This window comes from Brachionichthys hirsutus, chromosome 21, assembly GCF_040956055.1.
Source record: "Brachionichthys hirsutus isolate HB-005 chromosome 21, CSIRO-AGI_Bhir_v1, whole genome shotgun sequence".
NCBI lineage: Eukaryota > Metazoa > Chordata > Actinopteri > Lophiiformes > Brachionichthyidae > Brachionichthys > Brachionichthys hirsutus.
The window spans coordinates 2,090,065-2,108,288 of record NC_090917.1 but is presented as its reverse complement, the minus strand read 5'-3'; the positions used below and the strand labels follow the sequence as shown (position 1 = coordinate 2,108,288).

General features: G+C 51.1%; 3 protein-coding genes across 3 annotated transcripts; 1 reads left to right on the top strand and 2 right to left on the bottom strand.

The window, feature by feature from the left end:
• Positions 1–122: 122 nt before the first annotated feature.
• On the bottom strand, positions 123–3,121 carry twnk (twinkle mtDNA helicase). The gene is made up of 6 exons (XM_068754835.1): positions 2,543–3,121; positions 1,692–2,397; positions 1,360–1,600; positions 1,184–1,291; positions 969–1,110; positions 123–795 (listed from the first exon to the last, which is right to left on the bottom strand). Exons 1-6 carry the CDS (start codon positions 3,119–3,121, stop codon positions 469–471), a joined length of 2,103 nt encoding a protein of 700 aa, XP_068610936.1. The 3' UTR covers positions 123–468.
• Positions 3,122–3,645: 524 nt separating this feature from the next.
• Positions 3,646–4,695, top strand: mrpl43 (mitochondrial ribosomal protein L43). Its single transcript, XM_068754280.1, has 3 exons — positions 3,646–3,876; positions 4,006–4,112; positions 4,405–4,695. The coding sequence occupies exons 1-3, from the start codon at positions 3,746–3,748 to the stop codon at positions 4,644–4,646; spliced, it is 480 nt and encodes a 159-aa protein (XP_068610381.1). The 5' UTR covers positions 3,646–3,745; the 3' UTR covers positions 4,647–4,695.
• Positions 4,696–6,659: 1,964 nt separating this feature from the next.
• Positions 6,660–17,359, bottom strand: sema4gb (sema domain, immunoglobulin domain (Ig), transmembrane domain (TM) and short cytoplasmic domain, (semaphorin) 4Gb). The gene is made up of 14 exons (XM_068754278.1): positions 17,227–17,359; positions 12,762–12,910; positions 12,508–12,570; positions 12,260–12,358; positions 12,082–12,175; positions 11,881–11,994; positions 11,600–11,754; positions 10,033–10,208; positions 8,894–9,032; positions 8,600–8,822; positions 8,111–8,226; positions 7,843–7,997; positions 7,698–7,759; positions 6,660–7,594 (listed from the first exon to the last, which is right to left on the bottom strand). Exons 1-14 carry the CDS (start codon positions 17,357–17,359, stop codon positions 6,660–6,662), a joined length of 2,613 nt encoding a protein of 870 aa, XP_068610379.1.
• Between the last annotated feature and the right edge of the window lie 865 nt (positions 17,360–18,224).

Below are 18,224 nucleotides of genomic sequence, written 5' to 3'. Positions count from 1 at the left end.
AAACCTTATTTGTTTCTAGCTGCAGTGACTGTTATCAATAGCGCACATCCCCCCCCCCTGCTGGCCACAGATGAAAATACAGACCAAAGTAAACGGAATCAGTCATTTTATTGGAGGCTCAGTCAATAGAAAGTCAGTAGGGCACACAGGATGAATGTAAGAAGAAAAATAGGCCGTTTGTGTAAAATGTTAAACAGTATTTTAAAAGTCAGTTTCAGTCATGATACAGTAGTACTTGCATATAAAAGGTTTACAAACTCATACAAATAGTAATATTTCGACAGTTATTTCAGATTCTGGCTGTAATACACACTTAGATATTGTGTTCTAGAAAGAAAAAAACTTTAGGAAGTGATCCTGAATTATAAGTTTCATGATGAACTACGATCAGAGTTTAGACATAAATTTCACGCTTCGCATGATATCTCTGTGTTTCTCGAGTCTTCCCGCCGAGCGTCTGAATAAAACTCACGATTCTTCTTTATCTTTCTTCATCTTTTCAGTTTTATTTTCAGTGTTCTTCGCGGCTCGCGGAGTCTTCGCGGCTTTCGGGGCCTTCTCTTTCTTCGCCGCCTCCCCGACCTCCTCGTCTTCCAGTTTGCCGTTGACCTTCCTCAGCTTGGGCTTGCCCTTGACGGGAGTCGAGAAGGTGAGCGAAGACTTGATGAAATCCAGAGGGAAGATGCCCACGTCTCCGTCGAAGCGGTTCTTGGTCACCTGAAGGGACCTGCGTCCGGGACACGTCACCAGCTTCTTCTCCTGCAGGATGAGGACGTTGTCGGCTTCTTGGCTCGCCTGCAGGGGTGACGTGTAACCAAGACAAATTTAAATCGATATAAAACCATTTCTATCTTCACCAGCCTTTTGTGTGATCCTTTATGCATCGTCGTCGTTCACTCTTATGGCAGCTGCCGACGATCGGGTTTCACGCGCGTAACACGATAGAGCGGGAGGTTCTTCTCCAGCACCTTTGCCGAGCCGAAGATGGACGCCGTCTGCAGCTCTCGATCGTCCTCCTCTTTCCTGGGGTGGATGATCAGGGTGATGTGGCAGCTGCTTTTGGTGGCGAACTTCCTGAACACTCCGATGATGTGATCCTGGACGGCGAACCTGGAGCACACGGCACAGCGTTCACTCGAGAACCCCCTGAACGGGGACCGGAACCAGCTTTATATCCACTCACTTGTCCAACGAGAGGCTTTCCTGTCCCATCATGAACTGCAGGTTGTCTATGATGACGTGGTTGATGTCGTACACGTAGACGGCGTGCTCCATGGTTTCCACCACCGCCCTGTTGGAGAGGACGACGACGTCGTGAAACCTCGGCGTTCTCACTGGCCGCTCGCTCCTCGGACCTACTTGATGTTCTGCTGCCCGTGGAACGTCATGAAGTAAAGCGGCAGCTCCTCAAACTTGTCGGCCCAAAAGTCGTACTGCTCCAGGTTCTCCTCCAGCTTCTGCATGGCGAACTGCGTGAGCATGATCTTGGCCAGACGAACGTTGTTGATCTCGAAGCTGCCCCACAGCGTGTTGACGCCCCGCATGCAGAGGTCCAGGGCGAGCTCGCTGATGAAGGTGGTTTTCCCGCTTCCTGTCGGGCCTGGCCGACGCAGAGACACACACAAAGGCGAAGCGATGTCCAAATGAAGCGGCACACAATCGACACAGAATTTAACCGTGCGCCTTCGTACCTGTGAACACCGTCAGCTCCCCCTTCCGGTGCCCCTTCAGGATCCTGTTGAGCTCCGGAAACCGCGCCCACTTCACCCCGGCCACCTGGTCCGTGTTGGCCAGCTCCCCGAACACGTCTTCTCTGAGCTGCCTGAAGGACACGATGGATTTATGGGCGGCTGGGATGGAGGATTTCAGGATGCTGCTGAAGCTCGTCCCCTGGTCCAGAGCCTCCACGGGACAGGGCCGGTACTCTCCGGGCCGCACCAGCGAGCAGCGCCTCAGGCCCAGCTTGCGGGAGAAGATCTTGGACGCCTCCCAGGAGCGGATGTCGTCCCCCAGCCACAGCGTCACGCGCTTGAACTGCTCGAGGTAAGGCAGCAGGATCGGCGGGAGGCAGCTGACCCCGCGGGGCAGAGCGATGCTGGGGAGTCCCGCGGCCTGGCTCACGGCCAGAGTGTCCAGCTCGTGTCCGGTCAGAACCACCTCGGAGTCCATGCGGCCCACCAAATGCAGGCCGAACAGGCTGTAGTAGGAATTATTCTTCGGTACCGTAGCTTCGTTATAAGTGACTTTCTCGGGGTTTGTGCTTTGTCGGGCGGAGAGGAGCTTCACCCCCTTTAGGGAAGTGTTGGGGCCCCCAAACCAAGGGAAAACCAGACTCTTGGTCGGCTTGAAGAGCCTCACGCCAAATCTCTTGAGGGTTGAGTTCGAGACATTTGTGATCTGAAACAAAACATGGACAGATTTTGTCAGGAAAAGAGCCCCCGGAGCCAAAGGACATCGAGTGTGACGCCATAAATCTATTTATCTTTAGCTTTAAGAATGAGAAGCGATCCACAGATCAGCAGATAGAACATACAACAACAACCTGGAACATGGCTTTAATCAGCTGCTCCTCCTCCACAGGAAGCTCGCTCAAGGGAACGGCGCCGTCCCAGATCCTCTGCACCTCCCTCAGTTCTCTCTCCCGCTCCTCCTGCTCCTCCGCGCTCTCCGGGTACCCCAGCAGCACGTGGGGGTCGAGGCGGTCCTGCCCGTCCTTCTGCATGACCTCCAGGCAGTCCTGGAGATCCTCCCAGCTCCCTTCCGCCAGCGTCTCTTTACAAAGAAACTGCCCGGTGGTTTTGTCGACGAAAAGGGAGGCGCTGCCCCCCCTGGCCGAGGGCTCCACGAAGATGCTGGGGATGTGGAGGCAGCTGTAGCCATCGTGGAAGGAAACCTCTTTGGATCGGAGGTACTGTTTGATGTCTGTGACCGTGACGGGGCTCGAAGGGAACTCGCCCATTTGCTTGGCCTCCTTTTTATAGCCCCTGACCCCACCGTGGCCCCGGAAGTGGCTTTTAAGCTGCAGGCCATGGAGCAGCCTTGATCTGAGTCTCACACAGGTGGAGGTGAAGCGTCTCTGGCGCAGGGCCGTGGTGCCCTTTGATAACAAGCTCAACCACATGGGTTACCTGGCTCGGGAACTTCCGCTTTAATACGGAGAAACATCGGCTGACTGGAAGTAACGGAAGATCAAAGATCTACAGCAGAAGCGCGGGTTCTGAAAACCGCTCAAATATCGACTCTGCGACTAAATGGAACCGGATGTGTTAAATAGACCCGAACGAGGAAACGCTGCGCGTCATATAAAGTCCTGCTTACTGGTCGCCTCGTTCGGCTCCGTCGTTTTCCATGCTGCACAAAACCGGGCTTTTTTGGTTACGCTCTAAAAACAAGTCCGTGTGAAACACGGGATATTAGGTTCCGGGCAACAATTAGTGGCGCCACCGTTTAATTTGACATTTTGAAGGCATTCAAAGCATGTTGAATGTTTAATGCTTTATGCTAAGTTAACGTCAAATGTTTATAGCCGCTGACAACAGAGGTATAACTGTGAAGTTATATTTTCTTTACGCACTTTTATTAGATTCATGTTTCACTCCGGAATGTTTCGCCGACGCACCGCGGTAGCTGCATGTCCGTGAAGTGCCCTCCATGTTCTTCTGTTTACTGCTTTATAAAGGTTTGGGGGGCTGATCTTTCGATTGATTTGAACGGTTACTGGCCGAGGGGTGAGGGGGGGCACACGATGACATCCAGGGGGACGCCGAGTCGCTTCCTCCAGAGCGTCCTCCAGAACGGCGTCGGCCGATACGTCTGTCAGCTCAAACGGATCTCCATCATCTTTTCCAAAAATGCCCAAAGCTCGTTGGGAGTGAGGTGAAAATAGACAATAATGTTTGATTTAAATCGATTAGTGTTATAGTTCCTACGCTCAGCCAATGGCAGCTTGCTCGAGGGTTTATGGCTTCTTTTATCACTCTCGCCCCTCTCTTCTTCTCTTTCCAGGGACTTTATTGAAGAAGGTGTCGTGGATTACGCCAAGAAGAACCCTTCAACTGTCGTCTACGTGTCTCCTCAGGCGTGCAGGATTCCAAAAATAGTCGCAGAATATTGTAAGTTCCTGCGACAAAAAAAATCGTTTCTCTCTGAAGAACTGCCCAAAAAATCTTATCTAACAAATTGAGGAAACGTAGAAATTCTTTTAAAACCCCAAATAAATTTTTAAATATTATATTCCACCTGAAGAACGCGCTCTGTCTGTGAATCTATTCGCTGTTTCTCCAGCAGGGGGCAGTATAGCAGCATTTTTTTTTACCGAGACATCTCTCCAGGATGTTTATTTTTTTTTTTGGATGTGGGTTAACACACTCACGCTTGGCTGTTTGCTTCCTTTCCTTCCTGTAGTAAACGGCAACGTGAGGGAAGAAATTGTCACCAGCAAAACGTCTTCCGAAATTGTGGCGCTCGTGACCAAGCTGGCCAATCAGTCCGGCCTGGACGTCGTCCGCATCCGCAAACCCTTTCACACGGACAGCCCCAGCATCCAGGGCCAGTGGCACCCGTTCACCAACCGGCCCCCGTCCATCGGCCCCATCAGACCGCAGGCAAAAGACCCGACAGGAGGTCTCCGGGGAACGAACGCTTAATTTTCCGATTGCTTTTTTGTCTGTAGTTAAAATAAAACCATAAATGAAACGGGTATTTTTACTGGCAATGATTTCACCGGGCGTTAGACCTCGATGCGAAATGCGGTCTATTTCACCATGTTTCTGTCTCAAGGTGGCAGCAAAGCCGCAGTTTAAGTCCTCAAGGCTGCGTTATAACTGCTTAATAACTGTTTAATAACAGTGCGTCTTGAATATTCGTGCATAAAGTGGAGCAAGAGTATTTACACAATGTTCTCTTGTGCAAATACTGTTATTTAGATTCGGGGAAACGTTTTCAAAGGCGCTGTCTGCAGTTAGAATTAGATGGGATGCACTTTACGGTTTATCGCTTAGTGAAGGGTGATTTTTTTTTATTTCTCGTGCGACGCTAAATTAATGCGACTGACGGCTGCGTCGCCGCTTGAGGGACAAATCTTGACCTCCAGTAGATTGCAGTCCTCTTCATCGGCCGTCGAAGGCCGACGCTCTTCGTGTGGGCGATTTATTTTCCCACGCTCGACAAGGTTGACGCTGGATGTGCTGCATCTCTGACCCTGAATGCATCACTTTTTTAAACCGCAAAAAAGGGCCGCTTCACCCGGCTTTGCCTCTAATAAGGGAGCTTGTTTCCAAAAAACAAACATGTTGGGTTTAAATGATTTGTATCAGGAAGCGTAGGTAAAGTTATTGCTCAAGATAAAAGCCGTGCAGTGAGCGCATCATCGGCTGATGTGCTTTTCTGTCGTCTCGTTCCCACTTCCTGCTGTTCTAGCCGCAGACATCAGAGCCACTGTGCTCTCATCTCATGCGCTCTGCCCCGGTGGGATCTGACACAGATAGACCCACGCTAGGACACTAAAGGCGCTAAATAAAGACGCTGTTGCTAAGGTACAGCCACGAGCGATGTCTGAAAATGGTCATCTTATCTCCACCTGTGAGATCGCCTTGTCACCTTTTTTTTTTTTGCTCCGGCGGTGCCGTGCATGAGTGGAAACGACTCCGGCATCGTGTGGGTTCTATTCCCAGTGGAGCCAGCTGGAAACGGGATCACAGCATCTTCGGAACGGGAACGGGAACGGGTGTCATTTCCTGATTTCCCTTCAGGGTTGATGGCAGTTATTTTTTTCTCCCCAAATTGAAGATCATGTAAATTATAATTTTCTTTCTCGCACAAATTCAAGAGGGAATTTAATTAACTCAGATGACAAATTATCTTCCTTTTTTTTTAAAGTGAAAGGCTTAGTTAGGGTTAGGATGGAAGTACACAAGAAATCAACAACAGTGCAAATAAGCCGGTTTCTTAAAGAAATACTTACAGAAGTCTAAAGTATAGTTTCTTAAATCTAAAGGCTGGAGTACATCTGTAAACAGAGAGGCCTTAGCAGCAGAGAAAGGTCACATGTTCAGTTCTTAAATGTGATGATGGAAGCTTCTAATAAAAGCATGATCAAGTAGTTTGTTGTTGCTTTAATCTGCACGACGACTCACATCCATGAATCAGCATGGATGAAAAAAACAAACAACAAACGAGGGAGTAGGAGAATGTGAGCAGAGAAGTAACGGATGATTCTGTCATGCAGAGGCGATGAGATGGCAAAACCAAAGAGGCGGCAGCGACGAGTGGGACGAAGACGAGGACGGCAAACATCCGAGGTCTGTTTGAAGCGTTTGTCTTTGTTTCAGTCGGGTCGAGAAACGCTACCGCTTCTCCCGGAATTCAAAACGCTCCTTATCTTTTGATTCATTTCTCTCGATTGAAATGTTTATTTGTGAAACAGTCAACCATCCGTCCCTCCGGTGGCCTAAAGCTACGCCAGTAATGCACAAAATACAGCTATTTGGTGGCGAATCAGTTCAAGTTTTACAAACGACTAACATAAAATGACTAAAAACATTTTGAACCTTTGTGTCGACACTGAGGTAGCATCATCCGGTTCCCGACCCACGACACACAGCTCCACTTTTTTGAACGTCTCCGGAGCGTCGTTGGGGTCAGAATAGATAAACGGCGTCCTAGATGGAGCTCTCGTCGGGCTGCGGGTCCAGCTGTGTGTGTTTCCTCTTCTCCAGGATCCTGTTGAGCTCCTCTGTGAAGGGCCGGTAGAGCGGCGACACGCCCTCCGAGGAGTCGGCCTGCCGCAGGAGCACGTAGCTGTTCCCGTTCATTTTCCTCAACACGCTGGGCAGCGTGGCCGACAGCCCGTTGGCGTAATCCGTGTTGGGCAGAGGGGGTGGCAGAGGAAGAGGCGGGGCTTCCGGAGGAGTTTTGGCGGGAGAAAACTCTCCCTCGCCTGGAACTATCTGGAGGAAGCCGTCGTCCAGGTCACCGAAGGTCGGCGCCGAGGTGGACCGGCGACCCCGGCGGCCGTTGCGGTCGCTGGAGATGGTTCTCAGTTCGAGGTGGGAGCTCCTCCTTCTCTCGGAAGTCCCCAGGACGTGCAAGCCGCGCTCGGCGAACTTCCGATTCCGAGGGGCCCGTCTGGTGCAGAAGCTCACGTACAGCAGCACCACCGTCAACACCAGGCAAAGCCCGCCCAGCACCGCCACCAGGGAAATGTAGATGGCCTCCATGTGGCTGTACGCCTGGAAGTCAGACGGGGCGGGAGGCGAGGGCAGGGGCTGCTCTGCGGCGCTGCTGGTGGAGACCGCAGCGGGGGTCGTGGATGCCGTGGGCTCCACGGGGAAGTCGGCGTGCACCCTGACGGTGTAAAGATACACCAGAACCGAGACCGAGTTCTCCACGGCGAAGCAGCGATAAGACCCGCTCTGTCGGGCGCGAGCTCCAATCACGAGGAGGCCGTCCGTGCCGATGCGGTAGCCGGAGTTCAGGCTGTATCCCTGGAGTTCTCTGCCGTTCAGGGTCCAGCGCGGGCTCGCCAGGTTGGAGCGCAGCTCGCACTGGAGCAGCACGTCGTCCCCCGCCATCACGGAGCGGCGCCGATGGATCGCTAAGAAAGGAGGAGAAAGGAAAGGTTGAGGTTTCAGCAGGAGCGTGAGAGTCAGGGCGGTCAATCGAAGGGACGAGACAGGAAGTCTCTAACTTTGCCGTACCGTTTCCTGAATCCTCCTCGCAGCCTCTGACCCCTCTGGAGATATCCTGGGTTAAGTTTGACCTGAAATGAAAGGCATTTAAATCGAGTCGAAACAGAGATTAGAGATGCTGTTTCCGGCTCACGGGGGGGGAACGACCAATCACCTCTGCTGGCGAGCCGATGTTTCCACGCACGCCGCCCCGTCCCAGCCGCAGAACGGATCCCTGGCGAACACGCAGTCGTAGCAGGAAGCGTACCTCCGGCAGGCCGACATCGGGAGCTGCACGATTCCGGAGTGGGATCCGACGTAGACGCTCCGCTGTCGAGGCAACGGGAAGGATGAAACCGTTTCCGCCACGTTTTTCCGGACACGTTCTGCATTTCCTCTTGATTTCAAAGCTGCTTGAATGTAACTTCTGCACGCATCCCTACCAGAGCGGAGGATAAGGCCAGGCTTTCTACGGGCTGGCCTTCATCGAACAGCTGCAGCTCTTCTATGATGTGCGTTTCGCCGTTTATGTCCACGGCTCGGTGCAGCCAGCCGTCATCTGAAAGAAAAGGCAACGGGAATTTCACTTCACGTTTAAATTCTGCAAAGGAAGTTGTTGTTGTTTTTTTTATCATTATAAAGACAAAAACAATGTTCATCTGAAAACTGAAAAGATACCTCAACGCTAATGAGAAAAGACAAAGATTAACAGTCTTACTGTTGTTTGTTTGTTTGTTTGTGCATTTATGTTTATAACTGTGCCACTTGAACTGAATTGAAATGAATTCCAATGCTCGGATTTGGTGCTAATTGTCGCCTCTTAGATTACCCGACATGCAAAACGAAGGTGATGGGCGTAGCAAACGGCTACCAAACGTTAGCGTGTTAGCACTGTCGGCGTGTCTTCCTGTGCAACCCGGGAATGAACTCACCGGTTCCCAGAAAGAGAACCGTATAAATGTTTCCATCCAGCGCCGGCTCCTTGTGCACGGCCATCTTCACGTAGTTGACGCTCCTCTTGAACAGGAGCGGGCGCGGCCTGACCGGGTGCACCTGCCCGGCCATCAGAGGGTGCCTCCTGACGAAAGTCAGGACGCTGTCGGGGAGATCTCGGGAGGAGTTGATGCCCTGGGATCTGTGCAGGTCTGTGATGCACTGTGGACGACGTAGAAACGATGACGGAGGGAAGAGACAGACATGAAGCACTCTGATTGGAGGAAACTTACGGATCCAGGTCTCGGCTTTGGAACTTTCCCCGTGTACTCCCTCCACTTTGAGTCCTGGGCCTCCATGAACGGCCCGTCGAAGGCCTTCTGCACATCGGAGAAGGCGTACTGACAGATAGCAGAGGCTTTGATATTCTTCCTGGAAAGAAATCCACCCCCACCCCACCCCGAGACAAATCAGGATTAACGATGCGATACTGGATCAACGCTGAGAGGTTATAATCCGGGGAGAAACTCCTTCCCAGATTGCATTTCAAACACATCAAAGAGGCTTTCTCCATTGTATAAAAACAGTGTTGGTAACGTGCCCCCCCCCCCCCTTGCATATTTTCGATTAGTCATGTAGGAGACAAGTCGGAGTGACAGGTATGAGATTTTGCTTCTCCGGTATCTGCTTCCAGGATCCGCTCCATTAGGAAATATCTGTTTTCCAAATTTTTCGGCACCACACTCACCGTACTGTAATACCCACTCCCCGTGACTCATATATAAAGTGGGCCGATTAGTGGACCTGGTGGGACACCTGTGGAAGAAATGTTTTATCCAACAGTTGGGAGTTGGGAACGGGGTGACGCTTCATCTTAAGACCTAAAGGTGAGATTAGTAATGTCCGGGGGGGGGGGGGGGCGTCGCGTCCCATTCTCAGATCCATTGTGCAGCCTTCAAAAGCGTTCAAGTGAGAGCCGTGAAAGAACTGAAACCGGAATCTGTCTTCACCGCCGGTGAGAAGAACCGCTCAGGGGCTTACTCTTTCACGCACGCTTGACTCTGAAGCCCGGCGATGACGACCGCTCACACAGGTGGAGGTAAAGAAGGCCGGGATGAAAGCGAGACAAGACGAGACAGAGCGGAAGAACAGCTGCTGGGTCCAACGAGGAGATCAGATATCCGGGAAAACGAAGCGTGAGATGGCGTCACCTCGCCGTCGGAACCTGAATGGCCTCGGGGCGCTTTCATCCAGCATGACTCGGCATATCGGCACAAACACGTCGCGTCAGACCTGACTGACCTATTGCTTCATGTGATCTAAATGAATCCAGACTCAACTTCGAGCGAGATTTATATCAACTGATGCATCGGATAGCGAATGAACGCCATTTAAAGAGCGCAGCAAGGCGCCGCTTGTTGTCGTCTCTCACCATTCCAGGCCGAAGATGCCGTAGAAAACGCTGCTTTGAGCGTCCCGGCCCTGCAGGACGAACACGCTGCGGAGGAGGTTGAGGTGCAGCTCGTATTCGGGGACCGAGCACACCATCCGGGCCTTCAGGAAGGTGGTCCACTTCCTCTGCAGGGTCCTCTGGCCGCCCCAGTCGTTCTGCACACGGAGGAGAGGGTGGTCCGGATACTTAGAGGACATTCATCTGCGTTATCAATCGAATCGTAAACGTACACATACCCGTAGACGCACGAAGGCGGGGGGAGGAGAGGAGTCTCGTGAAAGTGGAACTGAGCTGTGGCGTTCTCGCTCGGAGCGCCTACTTTAGCACATTTGCTCTAATTGCATTTTGGCGGGGCTGGGAGGCGACGCTGGAAGACATCGCTCCCTAAACGAGTAATTTAGAAGCGAGGGAGAGAGCGAGAGAGACTTATCGGACCTAAAGCACCTCATCTCTCTGTGTTTATGTCTTCCGTAGACATCTGTCGTTCGTCAAAAAGTCTCCCACGCAGCCAAAGCAAAGGGGACTATGAATCAGAGCGACGCACAAAGTGATGGAAGTAAAAGAGGCTGCATGAGGAAGACGCCCATCAGTAGGCGCAGAGGAAGCGGAAGACAAGGAAGAGGGATCGAAAGATGCATCCGGAATATGACAGAAGGTCTGCGAAAGAGATCGACGTGAGCTAAAGGGATAGAAAGGGCGTGATGTCGGTCCTTTATCTTTCCAGGAGACTGAATTTAGGTCACGGACGGTAAAGAAACGGATTCTATCAGGCTCGGGAGGCGACAAACGCAAGAGGACAACTCGTCAGGCCACCGAGAAACGACAAGTCTTCAGCGGCTTCAGGCACGAAGGCTGCCGAGACCTTCGCTCCAGCCCTGCAGGCGTCTGGCTGCCCCGGGGGGGGGGGGGCTACGCTGGGGACCAGCTCGACAGCCGCCCCGCGACTGCTGTGGCCTCGTTCAGACGAGTCCGCAGCGCTTACGGGCAGAGAATAATAAGGAATCGTTTCGCTCCCTGCTCGCCGGGATGTGGAATAATATGCTGGGAAATACAGGATAAATACACAAATACACAATATATCATCTCGTCTTAGCAAAACTAGGAGCTACAAACACGCAGTGAAAGTCTTTCGAGGTTAAGTGAGTAACGTTGTCTGAACGGATTGTCATCTTCGCTGCTCGTCTCGCTGTGATTGGATGTTCATGATCCGTCCTGAATGCGTAGCTTTCTCATTCGCAAGAAGGGCGAGAGAAAGTGCTCAGAAAAATGACAAGGGGTGGAAGAGGGCGAGGGGGCATTAAAGGAAGGTCAGAGGCTTTGCCATTGGAGGTGGGGGGTTAGCGGACTTTATTCTGCCTGGCAACAGTGGCGTGTGGAGAGCCTCCTCGAGTCCATTAAATGGGCGCCGGTCACAAGAAGATTTAAATAATCCCACCATTTTAGCCACTTTTCTCCTCATTTCAACATTCTCTTTTCACGACCGCGCCCGGCGAACGCATTAACGCGATTCCGGCTGACGGCATCCGGGCCGGTCGACCTCTCTGACCTTGCAGACGCGAGCGACCCGGGACACTTTGGTCTGGCTCGGGTAGGCAATTTGCTCCTGGCTTCTCTCTGTGAAGAAGAAGTAAATCTTGTCGTCGTCACCGATGGAGCTGTTGATGCTCTCCTTCAGCAGAACGGAACCCACGAAATCAGCCTCTGCACACACACACACACACACACACACGAGGACCGGTTAGCAGCCACCAACTGAAACAGAATCTACAGCTTCTAAGTGAAATGTAAAATAAACTAATTCTGCAGGGCAATTGTGTTTGCAATTACCCAGAAGCCACCGGGTGGGAGCCTCCTCCGTCCTGAGCACGGGGAAGGGGAAGTTCCTACGCACATCTGGCGAGCTGCGGAACTCGTACTGAGAGGCCGTGAACATTTCACCATCTGATTAACAGATTGCATAAGCGTGCACGTGTGTCAGCAGGAGACAGAGAGACACTTTCAGATTAAATGCAAATTAGGGGCACCTACCTACGAGGAGGCCGGTGTAACCCTTGGCGGGGTCATAAGGGCATCGGTCCCGTCCTTCTTCGAACCCCGAGGAGAAGCTGAACCGCTCTGCGTCCTTTCATCGAGACACGGTCGATCGATCATTCCATTTTAGGTCACTATCTGTAACCGTTTCTTTTTAAATCGCACGGACTCTTACAATATAAGCGCAGAGAGGCCTGAAGGCGTTTGTTCCGCAGGCGTACAGGTGAGTCTCGTTGTATCGCTGCAGGAAGCGGATGTGATTGTAGCACTCGGTCTGCAGGAGAGAGAGAAAAAAAAGGTGTGATTTTATTGGACTGATTAGGTCTCTCAGGGTTTATGGAAGAAAGAAAAGCAGAATAACTTCTTTATCTCACGAGGGAAAAAAAAAATAAAAAGGTGACTGACGGCGAGACGGCCGTGTACCTGATTGTCTCTGCCTTTATTTAGACACAGCGTCTTCTGTTCAGGGGCGGCGTCCCAATCGATCTGCAAACAATGGGTAACGAAATCAGGAATCAACTGAAGAGGAAGGGAAAACAGCTGGGGGGGGGGGGGGGGGTTGTCCTCGTTTAACCTCTTGTGGAATGAGAGACACTCGTGAAACGTGAGCTCTTTTTCTTTTGTTAAAGGGGCTAATGACGGGGCGATCCAGTGGCCGGCGGCGTCCCGTTACTCACCGAGAGGTTGGCAGGTGTGCTGATGTTCGTGGTGTTGAGTGCGTGCAGAGCCCCCCTGCCCCCCACGTACAGAAACCCGGCCTCCTCCTCCAGCAGCAAGGCGCCGTAGTTCTGGGACGACCCTGAGAAACGGGCGCAGCCCAAAAGACCTGCAGGTATATCATTAGCATATGGTTATTTATTATTATAGCAATACCCCCTTGCATAAAGCTGGGGGGGGGGGGTCCACACTCCAGATAAACTGTACATTGATATTGCTGTACAAAAGCATGGGGGGGCATGAGAGGGAGGTCAGGGGGAAGGGGGCGTCACCGGAGTGATTGCAGAGAGGATGTGCGGGGTCAGAGGAGGCCAAATTTTAGGGCATTGAGCAGGAATCATGCCCCAGTAATGCCAGATCGCATTATAGCTTCATTTACTCTCTCGCTCTATGTTGTGTGTGTGTGTGGGGGGGGGGGGGGGGGGGGGTTGCTCTGCCGCTGTGAGGCAATAATAAAAAGGAGGACACTGTTTTCCTCTGCAGCTCTCCTGCAGAAGTGCCCTTACAGATCCAAACGGAGAATCCACCCCCCATCCCGTGTCACGTGGCAGCCCCCCCCACGTGACGGGTTGATTGCCTAACTGCCACATGGAGGCCTTGGGTGGTGGCGGTGGCTCTGCATTCGCGACCATGGACTCCCCTCAGGGGCCTGAGTCAGACCGCAGTCATTCCGAGCGCTCGCCATCCGTCACATCATTTTCTTCCTCGGGTTTATCGCTGACAGCCAGACAGTGATGGGGACGGTCAATAGTTAGGTTATTTCCATCTGTCGTTCCCGCTGGAGTGACTTACACGGCATGACAGATCGAGGAAATTACAAACGCTCAGCTCGAGTGTTTTCCACAAACAAGGTCGTGTGTCAAGCGTCCGACGCGAACGAGGCAACGCACGGCTCCTCGGGCGCGCCCAAAGATCAGGACATGCCAGGGGCAAGATTCTAATGAGGGACGGGAAGGAGTCACTCGGGCAAAGCGCTCTGCAGCAAATGCTAACATGTGACAGGCCTGCATGCAGAAATACATTATGCTCGTGGGTAATGAATAGCAATGATGAAGATGATGGAGCCAAAAACATGCAGACAAAAGTGCATTAAAGTAAAACGCGACCTTCATCGTGATTCTTCTCTGATATCGCATTCAGAAAACGAGTTATGCAAACTGCAGTCGGGGGGGGGGGGGGCAATGTAAAATGCCCACATCTTCTGAGTCATCCAGTCGCCTGGATTAAAAGCCTCGGTCTCTGTCTTGTAGAAATAGTGTTTGCATGATATTACAAGCAGGAAGGACCACGGTGACATGAAAAACGTCCCCGGGCCCGGGCTCGGGCCCGAGGAGGCAGAGGCGGAGCGACCTTGATCTCAGGCCACGGTCGGATTGGCGTTTTTGTTTTTGCGTGGAAAACTAAGACTTTTTAAACAATTTTTTTTTTTTACATCTGATCAGTGAGGTTCAGCTCATTTCAGTCAGAACACGCAGAGAGAGCGGAGGCTCCTGTTTGATGTGGGTCCAGTTCAAACTGACTGAAAGATGAAAGCAGCTGCGCTGGATTCAGACCGTGCAGCATCGGTCCGATAAAAGATCATTTGACAGAATTCTACCACACTTTCCTGTTAATATTGAATCTGATCGGACAAGCCAGAGCAACACGAAGTCCCGTGTCCGACTGGCTCCTAATCCTGCTATGTTTACCAATGACCTGAGGCAAAGTCTGTTTTTGATATCGGTTCTCGTCACACACCTAACCAAACCTGTTGCTTGACAGCGGCGTCGGCTGCTCGGGTCGTCGCTCTCTTCGGCTCTTGTGATCTCACTCAAAGGCGTAAAACTGGATCTCAAAAAAACAGCTCTAAAGTTGTTCTATTTGCCTCTTTTGTTTGGGGGACAATCAGAGGCAAAGAAATGGCCCTAAACCTTATCTTATCAAGAATCCTAAATGTCTCTTCCCCAGGATGCACCAGTTCTCCCAGAGCAACAAAATCAATGAGGAAAGTCAACAAAGCACTGAGACGAGGCAGAAGCCTCTCAGCCTGCTGGCTGGTTTCTATTTACTGCTGTCATTCCGTGTGTGTGTGTGTGTGTGTGTGTGTGTGTGTGTGTGTGTGTGCGCGCTTTAACACTGACCTGTTTTATAACCGTTCAATGAGGACAAGAGGTAGAAAGAAAACTGGTCCTCAGAAACATCTGTCATGTTTTCCACTGGGTACACACACACACACACACACACACGCACACACACACACACACCTCCCAACACTTATTTCATCCTTCATTTGTCTTCTGAAAAAGGGTGAAGAAACCTCCGTTGGTGACTCAGAGGATCTGACCGGTGAGTGTTTGCGCCCGTCTCAACGCTGAGCCGTCACAGGTGGCGCATTCAGACATATTTGTGATCCTCCACATGGGGCTGGGATGATTGTAAATCCACTGTATGTGTGTGTGTGTGTGTGTGTGTGTGTGTGTGTATACTGGCGTGTGACTCACTCACCATGAGGGCCATGTGACACACGTGACTACAAATACATTTGGGGAACAACTGACTGAATTTCTCTGCGCAGCGTCTGATCTGTCAGTCGTCGTCACCTGAATTTCATCAGCTGATTTTTTTCTTGTTTAGTCTCCATCTTGATGCTCAAACCTCCTTAATAACTTTTGATATTTAGCCAGTATCGGGTTGTTCCTCCGACAACTCGTGGCTCAAAGAAAGAAACGGGAACAACCTCTTGCGATGTGGGGAGTCATTTCTTCATGACTGGCATTGCCGGACGCCACAGATCGCCTGATCAGCACCTCATCAACGTGGAAGTGGCGCATGACTTCCACCGACATCGTGCCCCGCCCCCCAAAGCAACCCTTTGGTTTTTGTGAGGGCAGAATGTTGCAAAGAAATAAGGAAATGAAGACATCTGACTCCACAAACGAGTCACAAATAGCCCCTCCGTGTTATTTTCTTTATGCATCATTGTACAGCGATGCATGCACATCTGCATCAAGTGGCATGTGTTACGCTGGGGGGGGCAGAGGGTTCATGTGTGCAGAGATGCTTGATGCGACTAAATGCATGTACACAAATGCACCCGTTACTCAGACAGCACATAGAGACTTGATGAAATGCAATGGTGACACGCATGTACAAGCAGCACCCCCCCCCCCCCCCCCCGGAAAGTAGGTCAAGGACGACTTTCTATGAGGCCAAAGAGAAAAATTAAACCCGGAATGATTGGCTGACTCTGGCTGCAGCGCAGAAGCAGAGTGATTTATAATCTGAGTCAGAATCAGAGACGAGCGAACGCACCTCAAGAGGAACGAGAACCCGGCGAAAGCTTCTAGATCGACAATGGCCGCCGTTTATCACTCCCAACGAGGCTTCATGACCTGCATGTGTGTGTGTGAGTGTGTGTGTGTGTGTGTGTGTGTGTGTGTGTGTGAGACGCCCAGCGCAATTCACCCTTCAGTTAATCGAGTCAATGCTTCGAAGTAATCGAGTATTAGCTTTTTTTAATTTGGCTTCCAGATATCTGCAGCAGCAGCACGGGTAACCGGGCCAGAGCGACGGCCTCCTGTCGGGCGCAGAAAGCAGCTCCTTGAAAACAGCAAGTTTGTAAAAGTAATGTAATGTCAGAATATCTCTCTTCTCATCCCTGATTATTATTCTGATTCAGAGCATGGAGCGGCGATATCCTCCCGACTCCGGCGCATCATCTCACATTGCACAACTCTTTACTGCCGGGGTGACATTGCACAGGAAAAGCTGTGCTTGCAAATCCCCCCCCCCCCTAAATAATACTCATCCTTAGAGGGCTAAAGAGCAACGGAGAGCGGTGGAGCGGAGGAAGGATGAAGCCGTCCTCTGCGGTGGAAGCCTCTGATGCAGTGACAGGCAGCGAGGACGGGGGGGGGGGGGGGGGGGGGGTAAGGGCAGCTGCTGGCGAGTGAGTGGGGGTAACTAATAGGGGGTGAAGGTCCTGATGATCTGTGTGTATACCGTGTCAGCAGTAAAAAAAAATTATGCTTTTGCTCGGACTCTAATCAGCCCGGCTGAGTCCAGGTCCTCGTTTCTGGGAGGCTCTCGTCTATTGTTTCATTAGAGCCGTTTGCTGAGCCTTGTGATCCGGGACGGGGCTCGAGAGCGGCGATTAATGACTCTCGAGTGTGAAGGGGCTCTTTTCAGGGCCGAATTTGAAAACTGTGCCATTTCTTTTACAGGGCAGCGGAGGAAGGAGCAGGAACCGCGTCGACCGGGAACAGCGAGGTGAGCGTTCAAAGGGATTGGAAGCGTCTCGAAGAAGAGCTCTTTGAACTCTGAGACTGATTCCCCTACATTCGTCACCTTCGTACCTTCAAAAACGACACTCACGAGTCACGACCTTGCTCTGCACATTGTCCTCTCGCCTCTGGAGTGTATTGACATAGTCTGTTCGCCGCTCACCTTTGATGAAGACGGTTGTCCTTGGAGTCACATCCAAATCCAGGGATGCGCTGAAGGGAAAGGCCCACAACTGCGACATCCTGGCAAACAGCAGCAAGAGCCAGAGGGGCCGGGCTGATCTCTGGTGTCCCATGTTTGGCGCCAACACCCGGGTCCGATCGCAGCCCCCCCCCCCTCACAAAACCAGCGCGTGACAAGCGTTTATCTTCCAACAGCGGCGGCGGAGTGGACACAAAGCCCTTTGCTTTCTCGCCAGTTGCGGACGCGCTCAGTCTGTGCAGGGGAAAGATTAAAGATGTTTATTATAGACAGAGAAATGATGCAGAATATCAAACTAGACGCTGTTGTCTGGAGGTAGAACTGGAAAAACAGAGATAGCAAACATTCGCAGAACAAACATTCTTCTGCCTGAGGTGGATACACAAATTAGTAATATTCCCTACATTATCACGTAGGGAATGACTGCATGACTCCATAACCTTTCTAAACTAAATATGTTTAGTTCAGACTGCAAAGAAAACTGCGTTCTTGAAAATTCTATCAGTGCGATTCTCTGTGTTTTTCTTTGCTCTAGTCTAAACCCCTTAGGGCTCCACACCAAGCTGAACCATGAATGAAAAATGAGTGGGCGCTCCTCAGGGGCCAAATTTAATGTGGAGAAATAATCTGGCATGTCTGAGAAGCGTCTGATTATATAATATGGTAAAATATGCCACCATTAGTAAAAAATATAAGACTGTGCGGTGATTTTCTGGGACCAAAAGGGATTTAAACCAGAAACTGAAACAATAATATCATGTTTCTTCTGTTTTAGATGATTTTATAAAATTGCAGTTTTCTAATAATCTTTGTTTCATTTTCATTTTTCCAAGGAAAGATTATTTTATATACCCCCCCCCCCCCCCCCCCCAAAAAAAAGAATACAGGATCTAGATTCTCTAGATTTGACAGAAACATATTATACTTCTTCACAAATCTCAGACACTATCAAGATATTT

Excerpts from the sequence above, each read along its gene's own strand:
- twnk (XM_068754835.1), bottom strand. The coding sequence starts at position 3,121 with ATGTGGTTGAGCTTGTTATCAAAGGGCACCACGGCCCTGCGCCAGAGA. Across the intron at positions 1,601-1,691 it reads GGAGCTGACGGTGTTCACAG|GCCCGACAGGAAGCGGGAAA; the intron begins GTACGAAGGCGC and ends TGCGTCGGCCAG. Across the intron at positions 796-968 it reads CCATCTTCGGCTCGGCAAAG|GCGAGCCAAGAAGCCGACAA; the intron begins GTGCTGGAGAAG and ends TCACCCCTGCAG.
- mrpl43 (XM_068754280.1), top strand. The coding sequence starts at position 3,746 with ATGACATCCAGGGGGACGCCGAGTCGCTTCCTCCAGAGCGTCCTCCAG. Across the intron at positions 3,877-4,005 it reads CAAAGCTCGTTGGGAGTGAG|GGACTTTATTGAAGAAGGTG; the intron begins GTGAAAATAGAC and ends TTCTCTTTCCAG. Across the intron at positions 4,113-4,404 it reads AAAAATAGTCGCAGAATATT|TAAACGGCAACGTGAGGGAA; the intron begins GTAAGTTCCTGC and ends TCCTTCCTGTAG.
- sema4gb (XM_068754278.1), bottom strand. The coding sequence starts at position 17,359 with ATGGGACACCAGAGATCAGCCCGGCCCCTCTGGCTCTTGCTGCTGTTT. Across the intron at positions 12,359-12,507 it reads ATAAAGGCAGAGACAATCAG|ACCGAGTGCTACAATCACAT; the intron begins GTACACGGCCGT and ends TCTCTCCTGCAG. Across the intron at positions 10,209-11,599 it reads GGGTCGCTCGCGTCTGCAAG|AACGACTGGGGCGGCCAGAG; the intron begins GTCAGAGAGGTC and ends CTCCGTGTGCAG.